General features: G+C 47.5%; 1 protein-coding gene across 1 annotated transcript in view; it reads right to left on the bottom strand.

Moving 5' to 3' along the window:
* LOC142312945 (uncharacterized) overlaps positions 1-24694 on the bottom strand; it is a 156945-nt gene that overhangs the window by 29942 nt on the left and 102309 nt on the right. The window contains exons 8-9 of the mRNA XM_075351934.1: positions 2638-2808; positions 2393-2454 (exon numbers count right to left, since the gene is read on the bottom strand). Of these exons, the coding sequence (XP_075208049.1) occupies positions 2393-2454; positions 2638-2808 (233 nt within the window). The remainder of the gene's footprint in view (positions 1-2392; positions 2455-2637; positions 2809-24694) is intronic.

Here is a 24694-nt window from a genome sequence, read left to right as displayed (position 1 = left end):
TACCTCCTCCTGCAGAGCCGCACACTGGATATATGGCTGCTCTGTGCTTACAGGACCTGTGATGATGTCACATGGAGAGGAGGAGTCAGGGGTCACATGATCAGCTCCTCAGTGTATGCAGGACTCTGCTGTGCTGGGGGAGGGGAAGGTTATCTGCACACGCTGCACCTTTAGGCCCCTTTCACACGTCAGTGATTCTGGTACGTTTGTGCTTTTTTTTAAACGTACCAGAATCACTGACATACGCAGACCCATTATAATGAATGGGTCTGCTCACACATCAGTGATTTTTCACTTCACGTGTCTCCGTGCAGCGTACCCGCGTGTCCATGATTGCCGCACGGAGACATGTCCATTTTTTTCTGGCATCACTGATGTTGCACGGACCACGCAGTGGTGTGGTCCGTGAAACATGTGCCAGAAAAAAACGTGCATTTAAAATAATAAACATTTTTACTCACCCGGCTCCAGCGATGTCCTCTGCAGCCCGTTCTCCCTGCTGCTTCTAAGCCGGCTGATTACTGTCGCGCATATTAATGATGCACGACACAGCCGACCCGGAAGCAGCTGCTGCGGGGGTCAGCGCCAGCCGGATGCTGCACCGCGGGAGCGATCAGCACCATGGAGAGCGGGAGCGCGCACAGGTGAGTTAATCTCTAAGTGCAATCACGGGCCACGAAGAACGGAGCCCGGATTGCACTTCGACAACCCACGTGTGCCGAGATTCACGGCACACGGAGGGACATGTGCGTGTTTTACACACCAGTGAAAAACGTCTGTGTTTTTCACTGACGTGTGAAACGGACCTTATGGTGACCACAAAGATGCACGTTTTTGGCCCGCAAAAAATACACCAGCGGAAAAAAAGCATGCGTTTTGCCGTGTTGTTTCCTGCGTTTTTTAAGTCAAATTTATTGATAGAAAATATAGAATAGATAATGATAAATAAAAGATAGAATAGATAAAAAGAAATAATAGAATAGCTCAATAGAGCGATGACTAGCTTGGCCAGCTGATTTTTAATTATTTTTTTGTAAAAAAAAAAAAAAAAATGACGTGGGGGCCCCCCATTTTTCATATCCAGCACAGGAACAGCAGCAGCTGCAGGCTGCAACCCTCAGCTGTCTGCTCTACCCAGGCTGGTTATGACACATAGAGGGGATCCCACACTTTTTTTTTTTAAATTGTTTGATTTATTTTAAAATATGTATAAAAAAAAGGTACAGCAGACATCTGGGGGGTAATATTATTAGGGTGCTAAGGGCCATGGTTATTTGTCCCTTTCCAGCCTAACAATATCAGCCCGCATCTGCCCCAGAAGTGGTGCAATTCTGGCGCTGGACCGGACTCTTCCCGTTGCCCTGGTGCCGTGGCAGTCGGGGTAATAAGGAGTTAATAACACCCCACAGCTGCCACTAGATTAGTTATGTCAGTTATGTCATCACTAGATTAGTGATGTCAGGCGTCTAAGAGACACCCCCATCACAAATCTGTAAGTGAAAGTAAATAAACAAACACACAAAAAATCCTTTATTTTAAATAAAAGATAAAAAAGCCACCCTCTTTCACCACTTTATTAAACCCAAAAACACCCATGCAGGTCCAAAGTAATCCACATAAGGTCTCACAATGCTTCCAGCACTATATCTTAAGATCACAATGAGTGCCATATGACTGCCCGCTGTGAGCTCCCCGCAGCGACTGAAGTGAGACGCGTGATCAGCGATATAGACCCACCCACCAGCGCCTGTGATTAAAAGCCTCAGACACGCTGTCACTCAGCGTGGGGGCTCGTCTGACTGTAACCAATCACAGACCCTGGTAGTCAGGGGAAGCAGTGCATACGTATGAGCTTAATGAGAGGCTCGGGAAGAAGAATGAGAGGCCGCGGGAGCAGTGTGACAGCTGTGCCAGTGATCGGTGAGTATTCCGAGGAAAGAGTTAACTAAAATTGAATAGATAGACACCCACGCCGCTTGCAAAGAGCACAAACCGACCCATCTACGCTCTAGACCCTGAGAAGAGCCAAGGACAGATAAACCTATGTTCTGCCAAGGACAGATAAACTTATGCTTTGCTGAGAAATGAAACTTACTTATGCTTTGCTGAGAAATGAAACTTACTTATGCTTTGCTGAGAAACGAAACTTACTTATGCTTTGCTGAGAAACAAAACTTATGCTTTTGTACACGACACAGCTACGCCCCTATTAGCTTGATAAAAACCTGTATGTGTAATAAACCTCAGTTCAGAGCGCACAGTCTTGCCTTATGCGCAAATACCAGTCTTTGTCTGTATCTCATTAAGGTTAAGGTGAAGCTGAGGGGGTGACCGGGACCCTCTCCGCATTTGATCATCGCTGGCAAGAGTTGTGACCCATGGACAACCTAACATTTCTGGTGCCCGAACAGGGACCCGCGCATACTCCAGGATCCAGTGGACCGTCTTGCCATCCTGAGGATGAGGGGACCAGATGTGGGGACCAAAAACACCTGGCCAGGTAAGAATTGAAATTCTTTCTGCTCTTTTGCTCCCCATCTCTGTCATCTTCTTTCCTCACCGCTGCAAGAGGGACACTGTGAGTAAAGCTGGGTAATTAGCGGGTCACTACTGAACTCTGAAAGAAAGAACTCTTGCCAGTAGATTCTTTTCTGTGCTTTTCTGTGCTTTTGTCCTTGTCGTCTGTCTTAGATCAGAGAAGTTGGCAACATCTGGTTCATCCAGGCTAAAACTGTATCTCAAAGCCAGGCCGGACACCTTTGGGTTCCGGAGCGAGTGCAGTGGGACCAGTGCCAGTGCTAAAACCACCTTGGGACGAACCATATAACCAACTTCATAGGCCCTCACGTGAGTGAGTGTTGCTAAGGGAATAGTGTGTCTGTTCTGTCCAATGGAAGTGATACTCACCGCCCTGGTGTTAAGTGGCATAGCCTTGTTTGCCGTTTTTATCGGATATAGAATATACCTCCACCATAAGAAGGGTACCCCAGGACCATTCTCCATACTCAGCCCCCTCTAAACAAACTTAGGACCCCACCTTAAGTAGGAATACAGAAAAAGGAGTCCGGGTACTTCCAAGATAGGTGATTTTAGTCCAAGAGACATTTAAGGGTCTAAAAGCTGAGGAAATAGACGGAGAATGGGTCAAGGAACATCAAAGGACAGAGCTGGATGCACCCTGCCGCATCTCATTACATGCTACCATGGGAAAAAATATAGTTAGTCAGTCCAGGGAAGTTTTTAAAACATTTGGATTGAAGGGGAAGGACCAACTGGACCCCAACAAATGGGACAAGATAAGAGCTACCAGAGCAGGAGTAATAGACAAATCATGGACCGAAGTGGTCAGAACTCTTTCTGACATGGCAAAACAGCCTACGATCAAGGTTGGATATACCATGAAGAATCAGAAACATGGGAAGAAACTGAGAAAAAAGCTAATAAGGATCTTGAGCCTCCCCCGTACCCGTCGACTACTCATATAACGACCCCACAAACAGCAGGACCCCAGGGATGGACCTGCACCAATTGTGGCCAACAAAACCCGGATTGGAGGGAAACATGCCTGGCCTGTGGAACCCCACATTATAAACAAGCCACAGCACCAGTGCCTCTTTATCCCATAATAGAAAGAAGAGCCCTCATAACACCACCTGTTGACCCAGCACATCCAGATGCCCCCAGAAATCCAATTCCCTGTGCGTATGATGTATACGTACCCTGGACTACTGCCGAACAGATAGCTTTCCTGCAAAATACCCCTAACCCGACTCGAAACCCCGTCAGTTTTTCACGTTACTTGAACCAAATACAGGTCTCTTACCGGAGCACTTGGTTGGACATGGAGGGCTTGTACAGAGTCAAAATGTCCCCTGAAATGTATGCCAAACTTACTGCCCATCTGGCAGGGAATGTTCCGGCTGATACCCAAACTGTGGCATCCGGCCAAGATTTAATGACAAGACTCAATCTTTTCTGCGCCCAGGAGCAAAGGAATAAGGGCACAATGCGACCAGTGCACCAAGGTCCTGTGGAAAATGTCAGTTAATTTTACTATAGATTGATGCAGTCATTCGCAGATGAAGGGCTGGACTTACAAGCGGGTGCAATACGTCGCCTCATGGTTAGATCCTTCATGGATGGAATACATGCACCTCTGGTAGATAGGTTTAAAGCGTGCTGTCCCGAATGGAGAAACATGGAGGACATAGATCTTCTAGTCAATAAAGCAAGTGGTTTAGAAACCGACGCAAATGATAACCGGACCAAGAAAGTTGTCGTAGCGGCAGTAGATGGTCAGCCAGAAGTCACAAGAAGAAAGGGACCGACCTGCTACTATTGTGGGATAAAAGGACATGTGATCAGAGACTGTAGAAAGAAAAAGAGGGCTATCCAAAACCAACCCGAGAGTCAGGAAGAAAAAACTGCCTGACTTGGGGCAGCACGGGATAGGGATGCCAGAGGTCCATTTATACACACCCCCCTTCAAATTGGCAACAAGGAAATAATGGCTCTGGTGGACTCGGGAGCCTCACGCTCCGTACTCCCCAGGGACCTAGTACCTGAAGACTCCATCTCGCCCGAGACTACTATAGTCTCCGATTTTGATGGACAAGCCCAGTTAATCTCAATAACACATCCATTAAAGGTGAAACATATTCGTGTCCAAATTTTTAGTGTCCCCGCAACAGTCTACAGCCCTAATGGGAGCAGATGTACTATCAAGATTACAAGCTCAGATTGTCTATAACGAAGATGGTTTCGCTGTCCTGCGAATTCCGGAAGATATTCCAGAAGAAGTCCTGCGCACATTTCAGATGCTCGAAGATAGACTAGAAACTGATGCAACACAGGAAGCAAACATGGACCCAGTACTTCTCGAAATTCCCGCAAAACTCTGGTCCACATCGAAAACTGAGCTCGGCACACTACGTGTGCCCCCCGTAAAAGTATCAGTCAAACCTGGAATTACACCACTACAGCTAAGACAATATCCTCTTAACGCTCAATAGGACGCCACCCTGGATCACCAAATAAAAGAACTAGTGAAGTCGGGAGCTCTCAGAAATACTAAGTCTCCATACAATACTCCGCTATTTCCTGTCAAGAAGAAACAGGTGAAGAAAGGTGACCCAGTTGCGTACAGCATGGTACACGATTTAAAAGGCAGTAAACTCAAGACTGGAACCCCTCACTCCAGTTGTTCCCAACCCACATACTCTACTCACACAGGTACCGGCTACTTCTACCCATTACACGGTCATAGATCTTGCCAACGCTTTTTTCTCGGTACCATTGGATACAGCATTTCAAGACCTCTTTGCATTCACGCATAAACAAAACCAATACACATGGACAAGGCTGCCACAAGGGATGCAGCATTCCCCTACTCTATATACTCAGGCAATGAGTAGTATCCTTCAAGGCTGGAAGCCCCCTGAGCAGTGTGTCCTTCTCCAGTATGTGGATGACCTACTACTTTGCTGTTCAAGCGAAGAAGAATGTAAAAAGGCTTCAATAACTCTTCTAACCTTCCTAGCAGAATCAGGATGCAAAGTGAGTAAGGACAAGTTACAATTCTGCAAGACAAGGGTCACTTTTCTGGGTCATTGTCTCTCTGCAGGACAAAAGCATCTCAGCCCGGACAGACAAGAAGTAATCAAGAAAGCAAGCATCCCTGGGAACCTCAAACAGCTCAGAGGATTTTTAGGACTAATATTCTGCAGACAATGGATTCCCAATGCGTCATTACTCATGCAACCATTATATGATTGCACCAAGAATGTTCCATTCTTCCTTACAGAAGAAGCTCGACAAAGCTCAAGTAACTAGTGATTGATGCTCCTGCATTGGCACTACCAAATTACGATCTCAACTTTTACCTGTTCGTAGCAGAGCTTCAAGGATTTGCCGTAGGAGTACTCAACCCAGAAGACAGAAAAACATCATATAATCGGGTACTACGCCTCTCAACTCAACAACGTCACCAGAGCAGCACCAACCTGTGTCAGTGCAATCACAGCAGTTTCAAACATACTGCAGAAAGCATCCGAAATCTCACTCGACTTCCCGACCACCATCCTTACCAGCCATGATATCTATGCTGTCCTCAACGAAGTGCAGCTGAAACACCTCTCCATGGCAAGACAAGTCAGACTTCAATGTGCGCTGTTACTACCCCCAAACATCTCATTTGCTCGAGTTACCAGTCTAAACCTTGCTGATCTTCTGATCTTCACCAGTTTAGAAGGGGGGACAGAGGAAGAGAGTGACAAATGTAACAACGCATCATTTGACCATGATTGTCAAGAACTCATCCAACATGAGGCGAAGCCCCTGCACAATATTCAAACAACACCACTTGCAAATCCAGACTTCGAACTTTTTGTGGATGGTAGTAGATATGCCGACGAAACAGGCAAATTTCACACTGGATTTGCGGTAGTAACTCTACATGAACTCATAACCAGGCAACCACTACCTCCGCACATATCTGCCCAAGAAGCAGAACTTCTCACCCCTATCTGGGCAATTGAGTTTCTGGAAGAACGAACAGCGAACATCTACACGGACTCAGTCTATGCACACGGCATTGTGCGCGATTTTGGCACTATCTGGCAAACTAGAGGATTCCTCACAGCGGCAGGAAATCCCATCAGGGATGGAGCCTCAGTAAAAAAACTAATGGAAGTAGCCTTGAAACCAAAGCAGTTGGCAATCATAAAGGTTGCTGCCCACACCAAGGCCCAAACACCCGAGGCTAGGGGAAATCACTTGGCCGACCAAACAGCAAAACAAGCAGCCTTACTCCCTTTGAACGAGACGGAAACAGTGTCAACGACGGAGGAAAAAAACGCAAAACCTCTCTGAGACACAGGAAACCGCCTCTGAGGAAGAGAAGGCCGGATGGCAGGCTAAGGGGGCACAAAAAGTGGAGGGGATTTGTCGCCTAAACGGACTTTCCGTCCTGCCACGCAGTTGGTTCCCTGCCATTTTCTAAATACTCCACTACCCTACGCATGGTAGCGCCAATTCAATCATGAACCAGATGCAACCTCATTGGGTAGCCCCCAGGTTCAGACAATACGCCTCCCAGAGAATAAAAGCTTGTCACATCTGTCAACAGCATAATCCAGGCCAACTAACAAAAACCCCGCAAAGACACATGCCAAAGACGTTTGCCCCATTCCAAAGAGTACAAATAGACTATATCCAGCTGCCAAGACATGGCATCTACGAACTTGTACTTGTCTGTGTAGAGCTCTTCTCAGGATGGCCAGAGGCCTACCCTGTCAGCTCAGCCATGGCCAAAATCACAGCAAAGAAATTGGCCTGTGAGCTGGTACCCCGGTTTGGACTCCCCGAAGTCATAGAGTCAGACCGAGGTACCCATTTTACTGGACAAATTTTCCAGAATACCTGTTCCCTGTTAGGCATTAAGTCAGCCTTTCACACACCTTACCACCCACAGTCATCAGGGAAAGTGGACAGGTTAAATGGAACTCAAAAGCTCAAACTAGCCAAGGCAGTGGAGGAGACTGGTAGACCTTGGACAGAATGTCTCCCGTTAGCTCTTTACTCAATAAGGACCACCCCGCAGGGAAAGCACAGGCTCTCACCAATCGAAATACTTCTTGGGAGGTGCATCCAGATTAGGATGCTACTTCCCGCAGGAATTACAACTGTAATGTGATAGCCTAACATCTTATGTTATCTCCCTGCAGCAGAAACTAACTGCCTTTATCAGCCTTTATAGATATAGTACATAGACTTATACTACAACATTTTGCCATCTGGGATCTCCCGCCGCAAACCTACTGGATTTGTGGCCACAACGCCTACAAATGGCTACCAGTAGGAGTAAATGGCACTTGCACCCTAGCCCGTTTGACGCCTGCCACCTTCATTATCAATACTACTGATATACCGGCAGGAAAAATGCCTCTCCACCTACTGGTAAAGAGAGCGGCAGATAACAAAGACAGGCCTAGTGGCCGAACCCCATGTAGTTCAAATGAGCCACGCCAACAAATTCTTCAGTACCCTTTTTCTCTACCCTATGGTAATGCAGATGTATGATAAGCTGGTGGAAAGCACCGACTATCTTGACGATCAAATTTTCGAGGTTCTCCAAGCAGTAAATAGTACCATTGCCATACAGAGACAATTAATCATTGTAACCAACCAACATACTTTGGTACTGGATTACCTCACAGCGGCCCAAGGGGAGATGTGCCAAATAATAGGTCCCAGCTGTTGTCACTACATAGACCCAAAAGGAACCTTAAAAGCCCAAGCCAGCCTACCTGAGATACAAACGTTAAGAAAAAAACATGATGAGGAGGTACTCAGGAGCTCGGATACATGGTGGAGCAATACCTTTTCAATGCTCAACCCCGCAAACTGGTTTAAGGGAATAGGAGGATGGTTAATGGGGATACTGCAATCAGTATTCCAAGTGCTACTCTGTCTATTAGTGGCCTATGTAGTGTTTAGATTGTTAATGGCTCTGTTCTCCTGCTGCGTGAAGAAATGCAAAGATAGTAATTATTCAGCACCAATATGAAATTTCTAATATATACTTTTTTCTACTCTTTCCCATAGAATCACCTTGGCGTATTATGATGTGACTCTTATCGGGAGGTATGCAGGCTCAGTACCCGAAGGACGGATGTGGATTTGAAGACTTCACACCCACAGGCAACCCGCGGCTTGGACAGCATCCGGTGACCAGCCTGCTATTCCAGCTTCTCGATAGGATCCAGTCCCATCATGCACGCCAAATGGGGGATTGTGAGGAAAGAGTTAACTAAAATTGAATAGATAGACACCCACGCCGCTTGCAAAGAGCACAAACCAACCCCTCTACGCTCTAGACGCTGAGAAGACATGTTATGTTCTGCCAAGGACAGATAAACATATGCTTTGCTGAGAAATGAAACTTACTTATGCTTTGCTGAAAAATGAAAGCTATGCTTTTGTACACGACACAGCTACACCCCTATTAGCTTGATAAAAACCTGTATGTGTAATAAACCTCAGTTCAGTTCAGAGCGCACACTCTTGCCTTATGTGCAGATACCAGTCTTTGTCTGTATCTCATTAAGGTTAAGGGAAGCCGAGGGGGTGACCGGGACCCTCTCCGCATTTGGTCATCGCTGGCAACAGTTGTGACCCATGGTAAACCTAACAGTATGAAGTACTTGCTCCTACCCCTTTACGCCGGATTCTGGTCCCCATAGATTTTCTTTTACCAGGGATCAATCCCCCGCTGACCCCGAGTCAGCGGAGGATTGGTCTGCGAGTCCTCCCATCAAAAGTGAGAAAAGCAGGGACACAACGCAAAAATAATTGACATGCTCCATTTTTGTAGTCACCACAAAGATGGAGCAAAAAAAAAAATGCAACGTGTGGACAGCAGAAATTAAATCTCGGGGGGGTGTGGCTTAGCTATGGTGGGTGGTGTGAGGACGCATCTTCTTTGAGCTCCTCAGACCCAGATAAAATTTACCCACTGGATCCTCATCAACAGAGGATAAATGAACCGGAGGAGAACAGTGGGTATGAAGAGGGATCCTCCCGCATCCCAGAGCGGCAGTGCAGCAGTGGATCGCCTATTCAGAGGCGGGAGGCCTTCCCTGACTTCCAGGCCTGCTCCAGCAATGGCGCCAGCGGCCGCGCGGTCCTCAGCAGAAGCCACACGTGCAGGATCTGACAAGGCTGCGGGGAAGGCAGCAATAACAGCGGCAGATAAGGAGCGACAGGGAGCGGGCGCTGCTACAGCGGGACCCGTGGCTCAGAACATGCACTCTAGCCCTGACAAGTCAGGAGCATACACTGCAGAGCGGGCGATACAGGAAGATGGCGGCGGGGAACCCCGGTCTCCACAGGTGCAGGGAAACATGCAGTGTCTCTCTGGTGCAGTGAGTGGGCGTCCGGATGCAGGGGAAATCCTTTTTGGAAGTCCCAGTAATATGTACCCCTTAGAAGACCACTTAGCTTTGGAGGGAACACAGACAAAACAGACCCCAGATGCATGTGGGAGACAGGCAGGGGAGCAGGCCCTGCAGGACATTAACCCCATCATGACCTCAGCAGAGACAGACCGCATTTTAAAGTTACTATCAGCTCTCCCTACGAGGAATGATCTGGACTCTAGTGGCAAGGATGGAGGCTGCACATGAAAGGCCATTATCTATCGTTAAAGGAGACATTGATATGATTAACACTCGCACTGCTGTAGTGGAAAAAGATGTGTCTACTCTGTTTGAAAGGGTTAATGCATTACAGCAAGATCTCTCCAAATCCAAAATGCAAGTGCAAAATATTGCCATTCTCTTAGATAATCAAGAGAACAGAGGAAGGCGAAATAATATCCGCCTGAAAGACATACCAGAAAATATTCCAACAGCAGCCCTCTCCAAGACAGTGATTGCAATCTTCAACAAAGTCTCAGAAGGCACAGCAGACACTCTATATGTAATTGACAGAGTTCACCGGGTGTTTCGCCAGGGACCCATAGATGCTGCCTCTCCACGTGATGTCTTATGCAGACTACACTACTACACTGACAAGGAGGACATTCTGAGAAATGCATGGGCCTATGGGACTGTCTCTTACGAGGGGTCAGAAATAAAGCTCTTTCCGGATGTCTCCTCCCGGACCCTCTACATGAGACGTCAGCTCATGCGAGTGCTGCAGAAGATCAAAGAGAAGAGAGCAACGTACAGATGGGGCCATCCTTTTCATCTCATTGTCAGATATGGTGGAGAACAATTCTTCCTGAAACGTCCGGAGGAGTTGGAGGGACTCTTCAGTTTTCTGGGCACGGCTGCAGTAGAGGTCCCCAACTGGCTACAATTAGACAGACCGCCCGGCCTGCCTCAAAGAAAGAAAGGAGGCAATCACATGACCCAGAGATCACGGGGGAGCCCACGGGGGCCCACACCTGCGGAGGAGCCTGCGCAAGGGGTGCCGGACTGATGGACATACTCAGGGGGGGGGGTGGCATTTTTATTTTTATTATGGTCTTACTCTCCCTAAAGGAGTGGAAGGAGATGTGGGAGGGATTTGCACGTCTCTTCAGAACTCGAGGTCAGAGGGGGGTATCCTGCGGGTGTTCTAATACGAATCAGATACACCTGCCCCAATGCCGACGGATTTAATGCCTTATTGCAGTATGCGATACATGTTCTGTATGCGATACATGTTCTATAAGTTTTCAATCCTGATGTTCTATTCCTCTGGTTAACGTATTCTAAGATAAGTGCCTCTCACCCCGATGCCTCACAGCGGAGGGGTGAGATGTTGGATCTAGTTAACTGTATATTTTTCATGTATATCTGGGGGTTTGGGGACCTCTGACCCCTGGTTTTCTACGTACCCCAAGGGATGCTCTCTTGTTTTGAGAGCGCCAAGTCTCAAACAGGTGGTGAGACTGTAAAAATCTATACGACCTGGTCAACTGACCAGCTACTTGAATTGGTTTATTCTTTTTCTACTTTTCTTCTCATCTCTGCTTCTCCTTTGGTCTAACCTTTTACTTCACCCTTCTCATTTATCTCCCGTTCTACTTACATTCTTCTCTCTTCTGAGCTCTTCTATCCCCTACCCACCAACCCCCCCATCCTCTCCTATCCCACCCCGTGTTTCACTAGTAGGGGGACATTCTCTTGCTCGCTGTTCGCCATGCATAGGGTGGGGGACACTGAGGTGAAATGCGGGACAATAAATGTGAAAGGACTACATAGTCCTGGTAAGAGATCCATTTTGACAAATATGCTGAAAAGGTCTAATGTTCAAATTGCTTTTTTAGAGGAAACACATCTCTGCGAACACAAGACGTTCAAGTTGTCATCTCGGTGGTTCCCTGAAGTATACCATAGCCTCTCCCCTGATCCGAAGTCCCGAGGAACAAGTATCCTTATATCTCGCTCCGTTCCCTGGGAGTTCTTGGATTCTCGCAGCGATGACTCAGGACGGTTGCTGTTGGTAAAGGGTAGGATCGCCTCGCACATATACACCCTAGCCTCACTATATCTTCCAAATACTGGACAAATTACAGCACTGACTGACTTCCTGGAAACGATAGAGGATTTTATGGAGGGCACTCTCATTTTAGGGGGAGATTTTAACATCGCACTGAACCCAGTTCAGGACACCTCTTCGGGCACTTCGGCACATCCTCTAGCGGCCCTTCGTAAAATAAGAAGCATACTGCATGAACATCAATTGGTGGACACATGGAGGCTATTACATCCATTCGATAAAGACTATTCATTTTATGCGACGGCACACGGAACATATTCTAGAATCGATTACTTTTTTGTAAAGCATGGGGATCTCACAAGGATCTCTCAGTCCCAAATAGAAAACATTACCTTTTCCGATCACGCACTTTGCACGGTAAAGGTATTGTTACAATCCTCACTGCCACATCAGTGGCAGTGGAGGTTGAATACCTCCCTGCTGGAGGACCCGGAGATCCTACAACTAGTACAAAATACCCTGACAGAATACTTCATGAGGAATACTTCCGGCGACATCTCAGCAACTTCAGTGTGGGAGGCTCACAAATGTGTCATTAGGGGAGTATTGATTCAGCAGGGGGCAAGACGAAAAAGGGAGCGGGAACTCGAGATATCTACGCTCTTAACGCAGTTGAAAGACCTGGAGACCCGTCACAAACAGATGCCTTCGGTAGAGGTGGGAAGCGCCCTCTTTAGAGCTCGCAACAACTTGCGGAAACTGCTCAATAATAAGGCTAAGGGGATCCTTGTCAGATCTCGTCGGCATTTTTATGAATTTGGGAATAAATGCAGCAAAACACTGGCGAGAGCGCTTAGACAACAACAAGCGTCAACATTTATTTCTAAAATTTCCCCCACACATCTTCAGGGTACTATGCTACATTCCTCCCTGGAAATTGCGGAAACCTTTAAAAAATGTTACGCATCCCTATATAATCTAGGAACAAATGGCCCTTCAAAGTCATCACTTACCCTTAAACGTAAAATAGTAGATTATATTAAAGAAGCTAAAATGCCGCACTTGGAAGAATCGGAGATTGCAGCATTGGAACTACCGATTACGAACCAAGAACTATGGGATGCTATTGCATCTTCCAAAACAGGAAAAGCTCCAGGCCCTGATGGCCTGCCCCTGGTGTATTACAAAAAACTTAAATAATTACTAACACCGCACCTTCTGTGTACCTTTAATTCCAGGGCCCAGAGGGACTCAAACCCTAACATTGACTCTTTGAGAGCACATATCACAGTAATACCTAAAATAGGGAAAGATCCAATGCAATGTGCTAGCTACCGCCCAATATCATTATTAAATGTAGACACGAAACTTTTAAAATACTGGCGACCAGGCTGGCACCTCTACTTCCACGGATTATCCATCCAGATCAGGCGGGGTTTATGGCAGGTCGCGAGGCACGAGACAACACAATTAAGGCCATTAATTTAATACATGCAGCAAAAACAGCAGGAATTCCGTCCTTGCTATTGTCGACCGATGCCGAAAAGGCATTCGATAGAGTGGATTGGACATTTATGGAGGTTACGCTCAGAAGTCTGGGGTTGGGTGACGGTATGTTGGGATGGATATTGTCTCTATACACTGTGCCATCAGCGAGGGTGCGTGTGAATGGGATCCTCTCGGACCCCTTCACCATTTCAAACGGCACCCGTCAGGGATGCCCGCTATCCCCTCTGATATTCATCCTAATGCTGGAACCTTTCCTTAGACATGTACGAGCTAATAGCGATATTGCGGGTGTGGCGGTGCGCCGGGCTGTGCATAAAGTCGCAGCATATGCGGACGATCTCCTGTTTTTTGTTTCGGCTCCCAGAATGTCTCTCCCTAAATTGATGAAAGAGTTTCAGATATATTCTCAATTAGCAAATTTCAAAATTAACTTCTCAAAATCAGAGGTTCTTAACATCAATCTGTCCTACAGGGAAGTGGAGGAGTTGAAATCATCCTTCAGTTTTCGGTGGGCAGTTCAGTCTCTTAATTATCTGGGAATACGTCTTACCAGTGACTTGGGCCTCCTCTATGTCCATAATTTTCCACCCTTGCTAGCATCCATTAGGAAAGACTGTGACCGGTGGGGAAAATCTCTGTTCTCATGGTTTGGTAGAAATCAAATCTTTAAGATGAATATACTGCCCAGGCTCTTATACATTTTCCAAGCTCTCCCAATTAAAATTCCGACCGCATTCTTATGGACACTCGAGTCAATTCAGTCATCTTTTATATGGGCAGGCAAACCAGTACGCTTAAAGAGAACCACCCTATTTAGACCCAAATGCAGAGCCGGGATCGGGCTGCCGGATATGAAGCGTTACCATTTAGCGGGCCATCTCACCAGAATAATTGATTGGTGCAGGAACGGTACACAGAAGGTGTGGGTTCAAATTGAACAGTCTTTTTCTCAAATACCTTTAAATAAATTGCCTTGGGTGCTCCCGGAGGCTCCTGCGGGGCTGAAGGTACATCCAACTATTGGTCCTACGGTGACGTATTGCAATACGGGTCTGGTGCGTGCAGAATTGATCCCCCCCCTCACTCCCGCATGATGCCTATCTTGAGCCATCCCTCTTTTGAGCCGGGAAGAACGGACCCCATATTTCAGTTGTGGATACACAATGGGATAGATCGGGTAGAAGACTTGGGAGATCGAGAGGGTTGGCCCTCGATTACCAATCTGGAGGCTAGACAAACTCCAGCCCCGTTGGGACGCTGGAGATGTTTACAGCTGGCACATTTTCTCAGTAAAATTCCAAATAGGGCTTATTTCCAACAGCCCAAGACACGATTTGAAATTATCTGTGGGGGAACAGGCCCGACTCGACACTCGTTATCGGCGGTATATTCTTTGTTATCCTCGCCTTCAGACCAACCTCCTCCATCATTTGTAGCGAAGTGGGAGAGTGACCTCGGCGTGAGCCTCTCCTCTGACCAGTGGGAACGTATCTGTTTGCTTGCACACAGCTCATCCATTAGCTCTAGATTCCAGGAAGCCAGTTACAAATTGCTGTCCAGATGGTACAGGGTGCCATCTGGAATTCATGCCATTTTTCCAGGAGTGGATCCTACTTGCTGGAGATGTGGTGGGGAGGAGGGCACTCTCTTCCACGTGTTTTGGGAGTGCGAGGCGATCCAGCCATTCTGGAAAGGTGTGTCTGACATCATCCGGTTGGTCACAGGAACCACTGAGGAAATGGGTCCAGCCATCTTCCTGTTGCATCACTGCGAGACCCCACTAAAAACATACAAAGCATCCCTGAGGAAGTTCCTCATAATGGCAGCGAGACTATGTATCCCGGAGAGATGGAGGTCTCGGACCCCCCCCACGGTGGCACAGTGGATCACTAAGGTCAATAACCTAATGCATATGGAGGATCTGACCTCCTCATTGCATGACTCCTAAGTGAAATTCTGGGCCACCTGGCGGGGGTGGATGGACTTCCAACAAACAGGGGACTATAGAGAGCTGGTGGGAGACGGCACGGGAACCAACGAATCCGCAATTCTGTAAGTGTGCTGATAAACAGCGGGTATGAATGTCCGCCTACTCCCCCCCCCCCCTACCCTTCTACCTTACCTCCTCCCATCCCACTTCTTCCCTGCTCATCCTCTTATGCCTCTTCTATATTCTCTTTCTTTTTCTATCTTATATTCTTTTTCTTTTCTTCTTTCAAACTTGAGTATTTTAATATCTTAAAGCACAATGTGCGTTTTCATTTAGATAAATAAAAAAGAAAAACCTTACGGGAACCTTGCATAGCTAGATGTTTGGGATGGGGCGTACGTCTGATACACCCTACCTAGTTGTGCATAAGATTGGTTTCAATGTGCTCTCTATTCTGTGCAGACTGTGATTATTGCAGACGGGCCGTTAGGTCCATGGACCTGTATTTGTTGTTATGATGGTTTCTAAATAAATAAAGAATTTAAAAAAAAAAAGAAATGAAATCTCATACACTTTGCTGGGGAATGAAATTAATGCAGTTTTGGGACCAAAACTGCACCTGAAAAATGTGGCAAAACACAGAATATGTAGCGCCCCACGAGGCAGGTGTTTTAACCTACTCGTTGCTGGGCTGGGAGTGCAGATCCTCTGCGTCGTCACTGGGTGGCCTGGCCCGGTTCTGTTGCACCGAGGCGTACAGAAAGTAGGATAGAAGGGTGGTAGGGAGGGTGGAGATGGTAATTGGAGTTTTAGGAGAGTCTTTTAAGGTGATCGTGACGCCACCTGTGGTACGTAGCCAGGGATGGGGGCCACCGCTGCAGGGTCTCTCACTGGGGCAGATGTCAGGTGCAGCCGGGATGGTGTTGCTCAGCACAGGCGGAGCGGGATTACCCCGGGAGGATGGTGAGGTTAGTAGTGGTCACCGTTGGTGCCACAGCGCTGGGCATCAATGCCGGTTAAAGGAGAGACAGAGGCAGGAACTGCGGTTTCAAATGTTTTTACTCACAGGTTGTTTAAACACTGCCTCGTAGTGCCGTTCTCTGCCACGATGGGCCCCAGCTGATCCCGGATCCATCGGCGTTCACCACCGGTGCCCGTGAAAGTCTGTTAGTGAAGTGTCCCTTGATTGCTATCCGGAACCCAGGCCGAGCCTTCTGCTCCAAGCCAGGAGCTCACGAAGAGAGAGAAACACTAACTCCAGTTGTCAGTGCTAGGTGTTATCCCAAGCTGTGCCCAGGAAGGTTCTCACTAAAGTGTGTTGGTTGCGCCTACTTCTACCCCATGTGGTGCCCGCCCCAGTGGTTGCCCTAGTGACTGGGAAGTCCCATGCTTCCTGATGGCTAATTATCCTGTCTGCCCTAGTCCAACCCCCTGTGAGTAAGCAGCTACTGTTGTTTGTGTGTGTTTTGTGAAGGCATTGACAAGTTAACCCCCTCCTGACCCGGGATTGATATTGCCCCATAAAAGTGGTGTAATACCTTGTGGCGCCTGAAGCCCAAGGGTTCCACGCATACGTACAAGGCCTTATAGTGTGGATGCAGCAGAGCCGTGTGTGTACAACTTGTATAGAGAGGAGCTGCGTGTGTATGATGTGTACGGATTCGAGCCGCATATGTACGATGTGTGCGGAGAGGAGCCAAATGTGTACAACGTATGCAGAGCAGAGCTGTGTGTGTACGAGATGTATGGAGTGGAGCCTCATGTTTATGACATGTGCGGAGCTAAACCATCTGTGTACTACATGTGCACAGTGGAGCCGTGTGTGTACGAGGTGTGTGGAGTGGAGCCATGTGTGTACAACAGGTACGTAGAGGAACTGTATGTGTACAATCTGTTCAGAGTGGAGCCACGTGTGTACGCGTTGTGTGGAGCGGAGCCATGTGTGTAACATGTGTATGGAGCTGAGTCATGTGTACCAGGGCTGTGGACTTGGAGTCATGGAATCGGTATTAAATGAACAGACTCCAACTCCTAAAATACAGTTGAAACCAGAAGTTTCCATTCACTCTCTATAAAGACACATCTGCATGTTTTTCTCACTATCTGACATGAAATCAGAATTAACCTTTCCCGTTTTAGGTCAATTTGGAACCAAAATTATTTATATTTGCCAAATGCCAGAATAATGAGAGAGAGAATGTTTTAAGGCATTTGTATCACTTTCTGCAAAGTCAAAAGTTTACATACATTTCATTAGTATTTGGTACCATTCCCCTTAAACTGTATGATTTGGGTCAAACGTTTTGGTTTTCCTTCCACAATCTTCTCACAATAGTTGGTAGGAATTTGGGCCCATTTCTACTGTCAGGAGATGTAATTGAGCCATGTTTGTAGGTTGCCTTGCTTGCATGTTGCTTCACTATTGCCACATAATCTTTCCTTATGATAACATCTATTTTGTGACATGCACCTGTGGCGCCCCTGAGGCTTTAGTCGCCATAGAGTATTGCACCTAATTTGAGGTGTAATGCTACATCGGATCCTGAGGAGGTCAGTACCAGTTTCACGACATACACACTCAAACACACAACCAGGTTGCCCTCCCCAATGGTGAGGGGGCTAAGGTAGGGTAGTAAGGCTGCTCATAAATGTGGGGGGCATCACCCACTAGTGACAGGAACCCGGGGAAGGGTGACCACTTAGGGGGAGTTAGGAGCCAACACAACAGTTAGGGGTTCTCCAGCAGGAGAGGAAAAGGAGCAGACGTGCCTCACTGGTGCTCCAGTGGGATGGAGGCGTTCACACGGTTGCCGAAGGGGAGAGTGAAATTGCTCCACTCAGAACCAGCGCCACGCAAGTTGCAGGACCCTAGGGAGAATCACACTTCACGGTGGTTTTCCAGAATCTGCTGGGACAGGGAGGTCTCAAGCTTACCTCACCACAAAGAGCCCAAAAGCACAGTACCAAGATAGGATCCGGGGCCTTGGACAGCACCAGGCCCCACTGTGGACCCGCAGAGCTTCAAGGATTTGCCGTAGGAGTACTCAACCCAGAAGACAGAAAAACATCATATAATCGGGTACTACGCCTCTCAACTCAACAACGTCACCAGAGCAGCACCAACCTGTGTCAGTGCAATCACAGCAGTTTCAAACATACTGCAGAAAGCATCCGAAATCTCACTCGACTTCCCGACCACCATCCTTACCAGCCATGATATCTATGCTGTCCTCAACGAAGTGCAGCTGAAACACCTCTCCATGGCAAGACAAGTCAGACTTCAATGTGCGCTGTTACTACCCCCAAACATCTCATTTGCTCGAGTTACCAGTCTAAACCTTGCTGATCTTCTGATCTTCACCAGTTTAGAAGGGGGGACAGAGGAAGAGAGTGACAAATGTAACAACGCATCATTTGACCATGATTGTCAAGAACTCATCCAACATGAGGCGAAGCCCCTGCACAATATTCAAACAACACCACTTGCAAATCCAGACTTCGAACTTTTTGTGGATGGTAGTAGATATGCCGACGAAACAGGCAAATTTCACACTGGATTTGCGGTAGTAACTCTACATGAACTCATAACCAGGCAACCACTACCTCCGCACATATCTGCCCAAGAAGCAGAACTTCTCACCCCTATCTGGGCAATTGAGTTTCTGGAAGAACGAACAGCGAACATCTACACGGACTCAGTCTATGCACACGGCATTGTGCGCGATTTTGGCACTATCTGGCAAACTAGAGGATTCCTCACAGCGGCAGGAAATCCCATCAGGGATGGAGCCTCAGTAAAAAAACTAATGGAAGTAGCCTTGAAACCAAAGCAGTTGGCAATCATAAAGGTTGCTGCCCACACCAAGGCCCAAACACCCGAGGCTAGGGGAAATCACTTGGCCGACCAAACAGCAAAACAAGCAGCCTTACTCCCTTTGAACGAGACGGAAACAGTGTCAACGACGGAGGAAAAAAACGCAAAACCTCTCTGAGACACAGGAAACCGCCTCTGAGGAAGAGAAGGCCGGATGGCAGGCTAAGGGGGCACAAAAAGTGGAGGGGATTTGTCGCCTAAACGGACTTTCCGTCCTGCCACGCAGTTGGTTCCCTGCCATTTTCTAAATACTCCACTACCCTACGCATGGTAGCGCCAATTCAATCATGAACCAGATGCAACCTCATTGGGTAGCCCCCAGGTTCAGACAATACGCCTCCCAGAGAATAAAAGCTTGTCACATCTGTCAACAGCATAATCCAGGCCAACTAACAAAAACCCCGCAAAGACACATGCCAAAGACGTTTGCCCCATTCCAAAGAGTACAAATAGACTATATCCAGCTGCCAAGACATGGCATCTACGAACTTGTACTTGTCTGTGTAGAGCTCTTCTCAGGATGGCCAGAGGCCTACCCTGTCAGCTCAGCCATGGCCAAAATCACAGCAAAGAAATTGGCCTGTGAGCTGGTACCCCGGTTTGGACTCCCCGAAGTCATAGAGTCAGACCGAGGTACCCATTTTACTGGACAAATTTTCCAGAATACCTGTTCCCTGTTAGGCATTAAGTCAGCCTTTCACACACCTTACCACCCACAGTCATCAGGGAAAGTGGACAGGTTAAATGGAACTCAAAAGCTCAAACTAGCCAAGGCAGTGGAGGAGACTGGTAGACCTTGGACAGAATGTCTCCCGTTAGCTCTTTACTCAATAAGGACCACCCCGCAGGGAAAGCACAGGCTCTCACCAATCGAAATACTTCTTGGGAGGTGCATCCAGATTAGGATGCTACTTCCCGCAGGAATTACAACTGTAATGTGATAGCCTAACATCTTATGTTATCTCCCTGCAGCAGAAACTAACTGCCTTTATCAGCCTTTATAGATATAGTACATAGACTTATACTACAACATTTTGCCATCTGGGATCTCCCGCCGCAAACCTACTGGATTTGTGGCCACAACGCCTACAAATGGCTACCAGTAGGAGTAAATGGCACTTGCACCCTAGCCCGTTTGACGCCTGCCACCTTCATTATCAATACTACTGATATACCGGCAGGAAAAATGCCTCTCCACCTACTGGTAAAGAGAGCGGCAGATAACAAAGACAGGCCTAGTGGCCGAACCCCATGTAGTTCAAATGAGCCACGCCAACAAATTCTTCAGTACCCTTTTTCTCTACCCTATGGTAATGCAGATGTATGATAAGCTGGTGGAAAGCACCGACTATCTTGACGATCAAATTTTCGAGGTTCTCCAAGCAGTAAATAGTACCATTGCCATACAGAGACAATTAATCATTGCAACCAACCAACATACTTTGGTACTGGATTACCTCACAGCGGCCCAAGGGGAGATGTGCCAAATAATAGGTCCCAGCTGTTGTCACTACATAGACCCAAAAGGAACCTTAAAAGCCCAAGCCAGCCTACCTGAGATACAAACGTTAAGAAAAAAACATGATGAGGAGGTACTCAGGAGCTCGGATACATGGTGGAGCAATACCTTTTCAATGCTCAACCCCGCAAACTGGTTTAAGGGAATAGGAGGATGGTTAATGGGGATACTGCAATCAGTATTCCAAGTGCTACTCTGTCTATTAGTGGCCTATGTAGTGTTTAGATTGTTAATGGCTCTGTTCTCCTGCTGCGTGAAGAAATGCAAAGATAGTAATTATTCAGCACCAATATGAAATTTCTAATATATACTTTTTTCTACTCTTTCCCATAGAATCACCTTGGCGTATTATGATGTGACTCTTATCGGGAGGTATGCAGGCTCAGTACCCGAAGGACGGATGTGGATTTGAAGACTTCACACCCACAGGCAACCCGCGGCTTGGACAGCATCCGGTGACCAGCCTGCTATTCCAGCTTCTCGATAGGATCCAGTCCCATCATGCACGCCAAATGGGGGATTGTGAGGAAAGAGTTAACTAAAATTGAATAGATAGACACCCACGCCGCTTGCAAAGAGCACAAACCAACCCCTCTACGCTCTAGACGCTGAGAAGACATGTTATGTTCTGCCAAGGACAGATAAACATATGCTTTGCTGAGAAATGAAACTTACTTATGCTTTGCTGAAAAATGAAAGCTATGCTTTTGTACACGACACAGCTACGCCCCTATTAGCTTGATAAAAACCTGTATGTGTAATAAACCTCAGTTCAGTTCAGAGCGCACACTCTTGCCTTATGTGCAGATACCAGTCTTTGTCTGTATCTCATTAAGGTTAAGGGAAGCCGAGGGGGTGACCGGGACCCTCTCCGCATTTGGTCATCGCTGGCAACAGTTGTGACCCATGGTAAACCTAACAGTATGAAGTACTTGCTCCTACCCCTTTACGCCGGATTCTGGTCCCCATAGATTTTCTTTTACCAGGGATCAATCCCCCGCTGACCCCGAGTCAGCGGAGGATTGGTCTGCGAGTCCTCCCATCAAAAGTGAGAAAAGCAGGGACACAACGCAAAAATAATTGACATGCTCCATTTTTGTAGTCACCACAAAGATGGAGCAAAAAAAAAAATGCAACGTGTGGACAGCAGAAATTAAATCTCGGGGGGGTGTGGCTTAGCTATGGTGGGTGGTGTGAGGACGCATCTTCTTTGAGCTCCTCAGACCCAGATAAAATTTACCCACTGGATCCTCATCAACAGAGGATAAATGAACCGGAGGAGAACAGTGGGTATGAAGAGGGATCCTCCCGCATCCCAGAGCGGCAGTGCAGCAGTGGATCGCCTATTCAGAGGCGGGAGGCCTTCCCTGACTTCCAGGCCTGCTCCAGCAATGGCGCCAGCGGCCGCGCGGTCCTCAGCAGAAGCCACACGTGCAGGATCTGACAAGGCTGCGGGGAAGGCAGCAATAACAGCGGCAGATAAGGAGCGACAGGGAGCGGGCGCTGCTACAGCGGGACCCGTGGCTCAGAACATGCACTCTAGCCCTGACAAGTCAGGAGCATACACTGCAGAGCGGGCGATACAGGAAGATGGCGGCGGGGAACCCCGGTCTCCACAGGTGCAGGGAAACATGCAGTGTCTCTCTGGTGCGGTGAGTGGGCGTCCGGATGCAGGGGAAATCCTTTTTGGAAGTCCCAGTAATATGTACCCCTTAGAAGACCACTTAGCTTTGGAGGGAACACAGACAAAACAGACCCCAGATGCATGTGGGAGACAGGCAGGGGAGCAGGCCCTGCAGGACATTAACCCCATCATGACCTCAGCAGAGACAGACCGCATTTTAAAGTTACTATCAGCTCTCCCTACGAGGAATGATCTGGACTCTAGTGGCAAGGATGGAGGCTGCACATGAAAGGCCATTATCTATCGTTAAAGGAGACATTGATATGATTAACACTCGCACTGCTGTAGTGGAAAAAGATGTGTCTACTCTGTTTGAAAGGGTTAATGCATTACAGCAAGATCTCTCCAAATCCAAAATGCAAGTGCAAAATATTGCCATTCTCTTAGATAATCAAGAGAACAGAGGAAGGCGAAATAATATCCGCCTGAAAGACATACCAGAAAATATTCCAACAGCAGCCCTCTCCAAGACAGTGATTGCAATCTTCAACAAAGTCTCAGAAGGCACAGCAGACACTCTATATGTAATTGACAGAGTTCACCGGGTGTTTCGCCAGGGACCCATAGATGCTGCCTCTCCACGTGATGTCTTATGCAGACTACACTACTACACTGACAAGGAGGACATTCTGAGAAATGCATGGGCCTATGGGACTGTCTCTTACGAGGGGTCAGAAATAAAGCTCTTTCCGGATGTCTCCTCCCGGACCCTCTACATGAGACGTCAGCTCATGCGAGTGCTGCAGAAGATCAAAGAGAAGAGAGCAACGTACAGATGGGGCCATCCTTTTCATCTCATTGTCAGATATGGTGGAGAACAATTTCTTCCCTGAAACGTCCGGAGGAGTTGGAGGGACTCTTCAGTTTTTCTGGGCACGGCTGCAGTAGAGGTCCCCAACTGGCTACAATTAGACAGACCGCCCGGCCTGCCTCAAAGAAAGAAAGGAGGCAATCACATGACCCAGAGATCACGGGGGGAGCCCACGGGGGCCCACACCTGCGGAGGAAGCCTGCGCAAGGGGTGCCGGACTGATGGACATACTCAGGGGGGGTGGCATTTTTATTTTTATTATGGTCTTACTCTCCCTAAAGGAGTGGAAGGAGATGTGGGAGGGATTTGCACGTCTCTTCAGAACTCGAGGTCAGAGGGGGGTATCCTGCGGGTGTTCTAATACGAATCAGATACACCTGCCCCAATGCCGACGGATTTAATGCCTTATTGCAGTATGCGATACATGTTCTGTATGCGATACATGTTCTATAAGTTTTCAATCCTGATGTTCTATTCCTCTGGTTAACGTATTCTAAGATAAGTGCCTCTCACCCCGATGCCTCACAGCGGAGGGGTGAGATGTTGGATCTAGTTAAACTGTATATTTTTTCATGTATATCTGGGGGTTTGGGGACCTCTGACCCCTGGTTTTTCTACGTACCCCAAGGGATGCTCTCTTGTTTTGAGAGCGCCAAGTCTCAAACAGGTGGTGAGACTGTAAAAAATCTATACGACCTGGTCAACTGACCAGCTACTTGAATTGGTTTATTCTTTTTCTACTTTTCTTCTCATCTCTGCTTCTCCTTTGGTCTAACCTTTTTACTTCACCCTTCTCATTTATCTCCCGTTCTACTTACATTCTTCTCTCTTCTGAGCTCTTCTATCCCCTACCCACCAACCCCCCCATCCTCTCCTATCCCACCCCCGTGTTTCACTAGTAGGGGGACATTCTCTTGCTCGCTGTTCGCCATGCCATAGGGTGGGGGGACACTGAGGTGAAATGCGGGACAATAAATGTGAAAGGACTACATAGTCCCTGGTAAGAGATCCATTTTGACAAATATGCTGAAAAGGTCTAATGTTCAAATTGCTTTTTTAGAGGAAACACATCTCTGCGAACACAAGACGTTCAAGTTGTCATCTCGGTGGTTCCCTGAAGTATACCATAGCCCTCTCCCCTGATCCGAAGTCCCGAGGAACAAGTATCCTTATATCTCGCTCCGTTCCCTGGGAGTTCTTGGATTCTCGCAGCGATGACTCAGGACGGTTGCTGTTGGTAAAGGGTAGGATCGCCTCGCACAATATACACCCTAGCCTCACTATATCTTCCAAAATACTGGACAAAATTACAGCACTGACTGACTTCCTGGAAACGATAGAGGATTTTATGGAGGGCACTCTCATTTTAGGGGGAGATT

Source organism: Anomaloglossus baeobatrachus, chromosome 5 (assembly GCF_048569485.1).
Source record: "Anomaloglossus baeobatrachus isolate aAnoBae1 chromosome 5, aAnoBae1.hap1, whole genome shotgun sequence".
In the NCBI taxonomy this organism is placed as follows: Eukaryota; Metazoa; Chordata; class Amphibia; order Anura; family Aromobatidae; genus Anomaloglossus; species Anomaloglossus baeobatrachus.
This window is presented reverse-complemented; position numbering and strand designations above follow the sequence as displayed.